General features: G+C 35.4%; 1 protein-coding gene across 3 annotated transcripts in view; it reads left to right on the top strand.

Moving 5' to 3' along the window:
* Window positions 1-12,143, top strand: part of htt (huntingtin) — a 147,524-nt gene that overhangs the window by 117,517 nt on the left and 17,864 nt on the right. For all 3 annotated transcript variants that reach the window (XM_070105694.1, XM_070105693.1, XM_070105692.1), the window contains one exon: window positions 826-1,045. In XM_070105694.1, the coding sequence (XP_069961795.1) occupies window positions 826-1,045 (220 nt within the window). The remainder of the gene's footprint in view (window positions 1-825; window positions 1,046-12,143) is intronic.

Below are 12,143 nucleotides of genomic sequence, written 5' to 3'. Positions count from 1 at the left end.
TTGTATCTTCCGGCAAGATTCTGCTTCAGCACACAAGGCAAAAGCCACTCAGCAGTCTCTCCATGTTTAATAGTTGCAGATGATTGGCCGTCTCGAAGTCCAGACTTTAATCAATTGGGCTATGGTTTGTGGTCCGAGTTGATAAATATGGTCTGCTGAATACTCCAAAGAAATTTGGAAAGACTCAACAAATCTTTGGTTCGTGCAGCGTCGGCAATACCAATAAAAACTGTGCATGCTGCTATTGATCGTTTGAGCCGTTTTGGTTTGAGAGTTTGTGTGACAGCAAAAGGTGATCATTTCGAATAAACTTTTTTTAAGTCGGTCATTTAATATATGCATTATAAAAAAAATTAACTTTATTAAAAACTGTATTATAGTTTAATTTTTATAACGGCTTGATCTTGTAACAGAACTTATGGCGTTACTAAGTAATTTATAATATTAGCATAAAAATCGGTTGAAGTTTAATCAGTGAGAATAGGCCTCTGTAATGAATGTCTGAAAATATTCACAAAATTAAATCGCTAAAAAAACGCTCTAACCTAACAGATGGAGGTGTAAGTTTCCAGACTCCTTTCATACATCCACTATGTGTTATTTTTTAAAAGAGTACCCATTAAGCGCAGTTTTTTTACACTTATTCATCTAACACCTCCCCTTAAAAATACAAATAATAATAAAAAGACTGTCCGTAGTAGTCTAAGTGTGATTTATCTTTTTAGAGATCAGGTATAGAATCTAATGAAACTTAATTCGGGTGCTGCCACCTATTTATTTCTTTTCAAATACAAGTTTTTTCATACTTTTTTTTTTTACTTCCAGGGTCTCGAACGCATGGTGGTCATTAGTAATACCGGTACTAGTGGCATGAGCACAACCGGCGCGTCGGGTATCAATAGTACCGTTGGTATACCAGCTGTCGGCATAATGACGCCAATGTTGCGCAACAAAATCGAAAAATTAGCATTGGAATTGGTTAAGCTGGAGAATGAGCGTTTCTCAATACCGGCGCTGCAGTTGCTGCTCTCCTGCATGTATGTGGGTAAGTGTGAACAAATGCAAATGTCTATTATTAGAAATTAGAATGCGAAATTTTCACAGTCCATTCAAAATTTTGTTCGATTACAAAAAAAAAAAAAAAAAAAATTAATTAAAATGAAAGTCGAAAATAGAATACAGGCCATTTCAGTTTAAAATTCATTGAAATGACCCACATGCTTGTGTGGGTGTGTGTGTGTGTGTGTGAGCTGCTGTAAAATAAATTTAATAAATTTTATGCAAATGCTGTGGTGGCGTGCATAATACACACACATATACCTGTATACAAGTATGTGCATGGCGAATAGCTATGACTAAAAGTGAAAACTCCACAATATTTTTGAAATAAAAGTAATTATGCAATTACCTTTTGTAAAATTTGGGTTAATATATTTTTAACTAAAGTAGCAATATTAGCCATGATATAATTAAAAATAACAACAATAATATTATGGAAAATAATATTAGTGTCACACGGAAGTTGCCAACATATCATAAAAATGTGTCTATCTAATGACTATGGCGATCTAGCTGGATGTGGGGTGTTTAAAAATCTCATATTTAGTTTTCTGGTAATCACTAATCGCTGTAATATTTCAGATTCTGTATCAGTGAAAAATTTTCTATTAGCATAAATGCCATACTTTTAGCTTAATTTATCTGAACTTTTAATAAATCTGCTATTAAGGTATTATATACACTTGCACGTCAGAAATATCGAGTTTTTTTTTATTTTTTATTTTTATTTTGAAGAGGCAGTTTATTTTTATATAAAATAAATTAATAAAAAACTTACATTTACAAAATTTAATGTACGATCTCCAGGAGGAACTTCGAAAAAAGGTGTTTGGCGGTGAAGAAAAATTTTCTACATTACATTATTTCAAAGCAAAAAACCCAAACAGTTGTTGTATACAGCTAATGATCCGAAGACTAGTCAAAATTTGATTTTTGACATAATGGCCGCTTTCCAACAAAACACATTTTTGTGAAAAACTTTACGCTACAGAGAGGCTTGAAATAACGAAATTATTGTCAAAATCGCATTCCGTTGATCATTTATTCATAAATATGATCTTTGAAGTTCCAACTGTTGCGGCGAAATTTTTCTCATCGACTCCTATATTTATGAGCCGTCCTTTTTTTATATTTTTTTCAAACAAAATAAAAATATTTATGTAGTACGTAACATAGTCAAAAAGTAAGTATTGCAACAGGGCGTATGAGTAACCGTTTTGGAATACACTGATATACGTTTAAAATTAAGGGAGTCGGATCATTTAGCGGCCAGAAAAGAACAGATTTTTTGAATTTTTATTTTCAGAATAAGAAATATTGTAGAAAATTCGTTCAAAGATTATATTTTATTGTATTTTTAAATGCTTTTTTATTAATGATTGAACCACTCTAAATTGTTGAAAAATCGTGGAGGAAGTGGAAGGTGATACCGTCCGTTGGCGTGTAAAGTAGCATCCATAATTCTTATGTGTAACAGTAAATATAAATATTTGGTTAATTTGTATACTTTTCCACTATATGTAAACCTCAAAAAGCCATTTAAAACGGAAAATTAATAATTTTTTCCAATATTTGAACTTTGAAATAGATTTTTAACATAAAATTTGTACACATTTTCACTTAAAAAGTTATAGAAATCTTCAATATCTTTGGTTTTTATCAAACAGTTTTTAATACTTTACAAAATAGAAGTTGAATCATGTTGTTAGGTCAAATAGTTCGCGTAGCGCAGCGACTGGCACCTGGTCGACGCACCTGTCTATTACCTGAAATATCTTTTTAACTACTTCCAACTCAAAGCTAATACACATATGTTTTCAGATAGTTTTGGATTAAGCTAAAACATCGATTTCTCTCCCTTAATAAGGAAAATGAAAAATGTCTTTATAACAACCGAAATTGACTTAAATATGGCGAATGAGGTGGCTGAGCGCCGTCTGTCTTCCCACGATAGTCGGGTCTACTTAACCGGAACTGACCCGGATTTTTATCCGGCCAAAGACTGTCAACTTGGCAGAATTCTGCTGCTGCAACAACAACAACAACATGAGCAACATCTTGATTTTAGACCGATTGTGACGTAGTTTTTTTTTTGGTTTCGGCTAATTTTTGGAGCGCCATTCGCTATATTTTTGGACAGTTTCGACTACGTCTCGTTACTAGTAATGCTGCATTTGCTTAATGAAGCGTTCTCAGCTACCTTCTCAAGCATCTATTTTGCGACATCTACTCGACGTAGTTTTGCACAAAATTCGGGTCTTCTGGTACGAGCCTAGCGCTTCATACCCGAAACATTAACCGAATACACTTAACTTTTTCGATGTTGTCGTCATTACACGTCACTCTGGCTTCCATTTAGTTTCGGAGCAACTTCAAACGCTCAGTCTGCTCAGCTGGCCAGGACTTCAGGACCTTCACTGAATGCTGTGTGCACGCTCATATACTTCTGTTAGTGACAAAGTGCATTCCTCCAAAAGGCTTCTGCTACATTTGCAACGATTCCATTATCCTAAAACTTAGCAGCAATTGTCACAAAACAAGTTCAGATCAAGGCTCAGGACTATTAAAATATTTGTTTTTATCCCTGCTCGCCGCTTGCCTCCTTCAGCTACCACAGTTAACACTCCCCGCCATTTCAAGTCGCTGACCTTTAGAATTTCACCGCGCGACGTCGTTTGCATCGCAAAACACGACACTGCACCGTGCAACAGCAATTATCATTATATTTTTAGCAAATGTTATTCTATTAGCGCTATGCCCGCCACAGCTACAACAACAACTCGACGACAACACAAGCTTTAATTGCGCTTTTTGCCAGTTTCCGCCCGCGCTGCAGCGCCTGGCTGATGCCTACGGGTATTTATGTGGCGCCGCTGACAACCGACGAACAAATGCAATTACAAGCTCGCCATTTTGCTTGTTAATATTTGTTGTCGTCGTTTTTGTTGTTATTTTTATTGCATACATATGTGAATGAATGTTGACGCTGTGTTGTTAGTTTTTCTATTTCAATTTTGTTTATTTGTGCGACTTTCTCTGTTTACTTGTTATGTTTAATATTTAACTTTTATGCATTTCGGCGCCAGTCAACTGAAATTTCGATTGGCTAAATGGATTTCGGCCATAACCCAAGCGACGGCATCCCGCCCGACGGCTAACGGCGCAACTGCAGCATCGGTAGTGGCGTAAAGTGCGCAGATTTTTGGGTCATTTGCAGTGGCTCAGTTCATATGCTATATTTTGGTTGTTATTGTTTTTGTATGTAGTGTATTAAAATAGCCGCTTAATTGTTGTTATTCCGAGCGTGTGCGAGAAAAGTGGAACGCGGGCGGTTGTGCGAAATGTAGCACAGCGTTTATGGCATAGAAAAACCTCAAAACAACTAACCGAAATTCCTACGAACGTGCGACATAAAATCCAGTGATATGCCGGCGACCCACCAACACAGCGACGCGTTTGTGTCAGTAATAACAAGGCAATCGTTAAGCGAAATGTGCAGCTGGCGATGTTTTTTATTCGCTGCGATTTCGATTAAATTGGATGAACTCCATTTTGGTTCCACATATTTGTATGTGTGTAAAAGTGGATTTGTATGATTTTGTGGCTTTGTGTGTGTCAAAATACATTTGTATATGTTCGATAAAAACTGTTATTTTATTAAAGTTATGTATGTTAAGTATCAGTTATGTTACTATGCTTTGCTAAATGCAGTTGTCACTGAAATTGAGTTCAAAAATTGGTTGACATCCAAAGTAAGTGGAGTGGTGCAGTGGAGTTCGTAATTCGAAGTAGAGAATGCGAATTATCGCTAGTCTACAGCATCAATAGTTGACGATAGTTCTTAGCGCTAATATCGATGATCTGCAGTTGTTCAATTTTTCGATACTTCGACTCGCCCTATAGTAGGTACCAGTGGTCATTATATTTTCAATTCGATGTTTCTGGTTCTAGGTTTTGGTCTAAACCATCCATTTGTTTTGTCACCAAACTTCAAATTTTAGTTTAAGCTCAACACTGTGGACACATAAAACTTTACAAACACGTTCTGGTATGATAGCATAAAAATCATATAAAATATATGTACATTAGGGGGAGTAAAAAAAAAACTATATATTATTTTGTGGCAGCTATATGCTATAGTGGTACCAAATCGATTTCGACAAATGAGCAGCTTTTTAGGGCGAACGGGACGTGTACACAATTTTAGAGCGGTTTCTCGAAATCTGAGCGACTGTGTTGCTGAATGTGCCAGTGATATTGGGTATTTTGAACTATCTGGTACCAGCGTTTTTGTCTCATTTTGTTAGTAACAGCAGATACGCATGCTTGTTTTTTATATCTTCTTTAGTGTTTGATGATAATTTATAGACGGCATAAGAGCCCAACTTTTTATAGGTAATTGGGTCTCGCGACTTTTGATGATAAGTTTTCTTATCAGCCTTGCTAAATTTTAATATTACTGATTCTAACAACGTTGCTTGATTTTTATAGCGGTAATATGTACTGACGCATAGCGGGTTCTCTAATTAAAACTCTTATTGATGCTGACCTATATATAACTGTTATCTCGAGTGCTGTGAAATGATAATACTTGTATGAACCTATAACTATATATCGCATATATAGTATATAATATATATATTCATATATAACTATATCCCGATAGTTACCCTGCTTCCAATGCTTTCAATTCACATACTTTAGTCTCTCCAAAATTTTGTACAGTGTTGCCAACTAATCGACCCTTTAGTCTCTTCGTGTATAGGTAAAAATATACATTTACATACACACTTCCCTGCGAGTGTCGTTTTCTGTCCATTAGTATTTAATATTATATTTTTTGCTGTTGTTGTTATTTATGTGCACATGTTTGATTACTTTCACATAACTGTTCTATTCTAATTGAGGCAGTTTTGTTGTACAAGAGTCACACAAATTGTCATGCACAATTCTCACATGAAATGCACACCATGCAGGGACCGCAGGGCGTATGCTGCATTTTTATATTACTTGGTGTGTGCACTCGTCCGTTTGGATGTGTGTTTATATGTAATTATGAATTTGCACGAAATTTTTTTTTTTTTTTTTATGTTTATATATAAATACTGAATGGAAAAACTAGCATTGAATATTTTTATTTATTTATGATTGTGTTCAAAACACGAAACTTATTGCCATACCCATTAAAAAATATATCCAAATAGTAATGCTCGGAATATTACGTACATAACAATAACAATAAATAACCAACCGTTCTGCACTGTCGCCTCTGATAAGCATATGGCGCTTTCGCATTCATTGAGTTTACCATATTTTGCGCTTTGTCTTGAGTGTTCAATCATTTTTTCAAACCATATCAGAAATATCCTAACATATATGCTGTGTATTGGTGAAATAAAAAAAATTTTTTGTTTCATTTTTGTATTTTATAATATTTTTAGATATAATGAGATATTACAAATTCTTGTAAATTTTTAGTTCTATAAGAATAGAAATGTTTTCGCTTAGTTTTCAACCAATGTTTTAGTGAAACTTTAATAAACTTTGTAGTTTAAGTTCTATCTGATATTCATTTATCACTTATGCTAAAACTTTCAAAACGTTTTCAACATGCAAAGCAATGTAGATACTAGCTTTCTCTGAAACCAAGAGAGCCTGGAAAGTCTCTTCATTATTTGTTGCACACACAGCATATAAAAACTAAACCTTTCTTGAAAACTAACCGTAAAAGACTAGAGCCATTGCAAATATCTGTCAATTGTTGGTTTTGGATTTGCTTGCCGGTGGATTTTAGTTTCACATCTTTAGGTACAATTTCATATTTTGACCCCCTAATATATAATTAGATTCTAAAGAGGGTACCAAAATTACATTATAAATACCATTACCCAAATACGTTATTTTTTTCTATACCCAGTTTATGAGATATCGGTCTAAAATTTGAACACGTCACGAATAACTATAGCATATAGCTGCCATACAAACTGAACGATCGGAATCAAGTGCTTGTATGGAAGTTTTTTCATTTGACTAGATATAAGGTTGTCAAATATCTCCCTTCCGCTTTTTTGTCTTTTGAATTTCGCGGCTATGTACAAAGCGCTACAGAGCTCGTATCTGGCAACACTATACATAATTTGAAAGGTCTTGACATAACCTACAAAACAACGCTATGCATGATTAGATATTGCGTTCACCAGTTATAGACGTGTAAACATGGAGTTCACTAACGCCGAAATTCGCGCTATTTTAAAGTTTTCCTTCGTTTAAGGCAAATCCGTTAGAGAAACGTTCCGTGAGATTAATGGTGTTTTGGGGGATGGTACTCTATCATTTCGAACCGCGGAGGAATGGTTTCGACCATTCAGAGCCGGTGAAGACGACACCATGGATAAGCCAGCCGGCGGAAGACCTGTGACGACAAATACCGATCAAATCATGAAATACATCGAGTTAGACCGGCATATGGCATCTCGTGACATCGCCCAGGAGATGGGAGTTAGTCACCAAACCATTTTGAACCATCTGCAGAAGGCTGGATACAAAAAAAGTTTGATGTTTGGGTGCCGCATAATTTGACGCAAAAAAACCGGGATTGACGGCCAGGAAGGTTTTGCTGTGTGTTTGGTGGGATTGGAAGGGAATCATCCACTATGAGCTGCTCCCATATGGCCAGACGCTTAATTCTACCATCTACTGCGAACAACTGGACCGCTTGAAGCAGGCGATTGACCAGAAGCGTCCAGAATTGGCCAACAGGAAGGGTGTAGTGTTCCACCAGGACAACGCCAGACCACACACTTCGTTGATGACTCGTCAGAAGCTACGGGAGCTCGGATGGGAGGTTTTATCGCATCCACCATATAGCCCGGACGTAGCGCCAAGTGATTACCACCTATTCCTGTCCATGGCGAATGCCCTTGGTGGTGTGAAGTTGAACTCAAAAGAGGCTTGTGAAAAGTGGCTGTCCGAATTCTTCGCAAATAAGGATGGGGGCTTCTACGAGGAAGGTATTATGAAGTTGCCGTCTAGATGGAAACAGATCATCGAACAAAACGGCGCATATTTTAACTAAATCCGATCACTGTAACACTTTTTATAAAGCATTGAATGAAGAGCAAAAAAGCGGAAGGGAGATATTTGACAACCTATATCTTCAAGAAATTTCGCATAAGCTATTATCTCAAGCCAGAAGTTGACATTTTTTCTTTTATAAATATAAAATAGCCAGGTTCGATAATTTTTGAAAACAAAAAACAAAAAAATAACATTCATAGTAGGATGAAACCTGTTGAAAAAGGAAGTAAATATAACAAAAATGAATGAAAAAATAGTTTCCGGACGATCTGAGGTCTGTGAGAGGAACGGGAGTGGTTTAATTTTTACAGGCTGAGAAACGGTTTATGTCGATTTCCGGTAAAACTACAAGACCTTATGTCAAATGGCAATACAAATAGCTATAACTTTTGTCTTAACGCTTTTTTCACATAACCTCAAAATTTATGTGTTTTCAAACAAGTGTTTGGGGTTTTGTTTGGCATTTTTCATAATATTTTTTTTTTTGTTTTTAGAAATTCGGTGTTTTCATGTTTACGTCACTATCCTGCTGTAATTGTTTTGATATAAAATACTTATCTTGTCACCTTACTTTGGTTTCATAGCAGTAAAAGCCCAAATTTTGAACTGAAATTCTCACTTCAAAATATCTGCTTTAAACAAAAAAGGCGGTCGATGTTTTCTTTGCTGAAGACGTCTGTACTTTCTGGTAGTGTCAAAAGTGTATGCATTACTATGGTAAGTTTTCTAAGAAAATTCCAAAAAAGTCCCGGTTAAGCGATTCAAACCTGCTTTTTTACATCTTATAGCTTATACAAAACAACAGGTTGTTGGATGAGGCAGATAATAAACGCCAGTAGGCAGTTAAATAAATGTGTTCGGTGGGGGAAGTTGGGCACTAGGACTTCACAACAATAACAATACTAATTTCCAGCATTACATGTTTTTTACAGATTTTTGTAGACGCTGATTCCACACACTTTATTTTCTTTACGATTTGCGAGAGTATTCATTCTACATTCTTCGAGTCCTTGTTCTTTAAAAGAAAAATAATAATAAATCAATTTCTCTTTGGCGAATTTGTTGATTTATTTTAATTACACTCAATTTCCCTATAAAAAAAGCTCAGCAATGTCCGGCTCATCTCTACATACTAAAAGAGGCGGAGGAGTATGGAAGCGCTATGGCATGGCTTTATTGTTTCAATTTTCAAGGCGACCTGTAAAATAACTTTTTCATTACACTCGTATGTATGAAAGAGGATTCTACCTGCAGCAGCAACACCGTCGGTGCGTTTGGCAGCCTCCCACGGATGACGGTGTGAGCGGTGGATGTGATGGTATAACTGATTCGACAGCACTACAACGCCTCCAACAACTCCGCAATTTGCTTTGAGAGCGCACAGGTTGATGTTGGCAACTATTGTCGCATATCTGCCAGGCACTCCAAGCAACAACAATCACAGCAACAACAGCAGTGACGAACAGCAAGTAAAAAAGGAGAGGAAGCTCGGAAATGCCAGTTCAATCCGCGAAAATACTAGTTTTACTGTTGTCGCCATTATTCCGTTGCTTACTGTTGTTCATTGTCGTATTGCTGTCCGCGTGTTTATTTGGCGCATCCCGCAGTTAGTCCGTACAACAATTTTTTGCGGACTCACACACTCACACACACACACACATACACGCGCGCGCGCTTGTCGAATAGCAAATAAAAGTTTCAATATATGAAACGAATTCGTAAAATTGCTACAAAAGTGCCGTTGTATCAACGGTTATTTTTGCTTGTTGAGCTCTTTAGTTGTTGTTTGTTGTTCGCGCATTTTTTCTGACTTTCGCCGCTTTTTTTTTTTTGCGCGCGCGCGCAAAGTTGGCTTTAACTTGATTTTGATGCCGCTGTTGGGTTTGTTTTTGGCTTTTCCATTTATTCATTTGTAATATGTGTGATTATTTGTATGCGTGCATGCGTGTGTGTGTGCGTGTGGTAGTTTTCAAGTTTTTTGTCCGGACATTACACAATTTTTTGCTGCTTAGGTGCATTTCGCTCGGTATCAACGGGACTGCATGTCCTTTATGGCAAAATTTATAACTCAAATACCGTTATATACTTACACATATGTACATTTGTTTGTGCACGCGTGCAAGTGGTCGTTATTTTTAATATTTTATCAAAATTGATTGCATGCGCGTTTTTTGTTTGTTGTAATTTTTGTAGTTTTATATGAAATTCAATTCTCGAGTGTTGTCAAAAATAAATACTTTTCGCTTAATTTAACTTTGTATAAATTAAAGTATTCTTTCTACATGAAGGACCGTTAGCAAAGAGACAATTAACGCGTCTCAAAGGATAGTATTGCAATATTATTATTATTAAGTGATCGCTGTATTATATTTGAAAGTTTATGTTGCATCATTGCATTTAAGTAATGGTAACGGTTTTTTTGTTGTAAAATTATAATAACAGTTTCATAAAATAAATTATTAATTGAAATATCGTGCATGTAAATTTTTTTAAATCTTTTTTAAATTTTCCGTATGATACAACAATTTCAGATTTTAAAATTAAAGAGCTTATAATTTTATTTTTATAGTAGTTAACACCCAGAAGGAACCGCCGAGACCTTATAAAATATATATATAAATAATCAGCGTGATGAGCTGGTACGATTTAGTTATGTTGCCTGACTGTCCGTCTGTATAGTTAATAACTGAAATAATTCCACAGTTTTTGGGATATCGATCTGAAATTTAGCACACGCACTTTCCTACTCAAAAAACTGCTCATTTGTCGGAATCGCCGAAATCGGACCACTATAGCATATAGCTGCCATACAAACTGAACAATCGGAATTAAGTATGGAAGTTATTTTTTATTTGACAAGATATCTTCACAAAAATATTGCTGCCATACGAACTAATCGATTAAAATCAAGATATTGATTTTTGATACCCTTTTATGATAAAATAAATTTACCTGTGAGGGGTATGACTAGATAGATGTAGTGTAGAGTGTAGAGAGTATATTTGGTGACGTGAAAAAAAAAATGTTTTTTTGCAAATGAAAACTTTTAGTTTTTAATGATTGTACTTTGTTTGATTTAATTAGTTGGCAACACTGATTTATCCTATAATTAATTAGCAATTTCAAATATGTGGAAACCCTGTTTAGAAACATATCAGTCTAAAGCCTTTACTAATATTTTCTGGCTAATAACCATATTTTAGTATTTGATATGAAAGCTAGACATCATATCAAAAGTAGAGTTACCATAGTTCATATATGGTTTGTTCGTAATGTTTCTAATTGATATTCTCTAAATCTCGTCCATTTGATGTCTGCTTTTCATTTGCAAATTAAAAAAAAAAATAATGTATGACCTATTTCAACCGGTTCTAAGAGTTAATATGGTTTGACAATCGTTGCAAAAACAATAAATTATTTGAAACCCCAAGCAGTCGTAGTACCTACCAGGTCACCCAAGCTCCTTCTAGTTTAACATCAAAAACCAAAACTTTTTTATGGTGCTCGCCATTTGGCAGACCTCAAAATGGTTTTCGGCGGTATTCTGGAAGCATCAATTCATTTAGTTGCTTAAGTAAACAAGGTTTTCTTTTAAATTTGAGCTCATAAGATATGGAATTTTGTTGAGTACTGTATTTGATTTTGGTCTACATGAACTAAAAACTACAGTGCAAAAGTAATATGTTGCTAGAACTGGGTGCATAAGATTCTGGGAACAGTGTAATTCAAAATACCTAAAATGCTAAATCTCTTAAACTATTGAGCCATAAATCTCTGAGTTGCTACATAGGGACTTACGATGCTTGAGATTTGCTGGAAAGTGAGTGTGACCCCGTTAACTAGCAGCTGTAAAGACAATATTCCATGAAAAAGTAGAAGTATCTCAGTCAAACTCAGTAGAAACATTATATTTTAATAGCACCATATTTAATGATCAAATCTAGTATTAACAACGGCCATCTCACATATAACAGGTCATGCGGTTGATACAATTGATTAATTGATGA

Source organism: Bactrocera oleae, chromosome 2 (genome assembly GCF_042242935.1).
Source record: "Bactrocera oleae isolate idBacOlea1 chromosome 2, idBacOlea1, whole genome shotgun sequence".
Classification (NCBI taxonomy): Eukaryota; Metazoa; Arthropoda; class Insecta; order Diptera; family Tephritidae; genus Bactrocera; species Bactrocera oleae.
The sequence above is the reverse complement of the archived record's forward strand: the minus strand, read 5'-3'. Positions and strand labels throughout refer to the sequence as shown.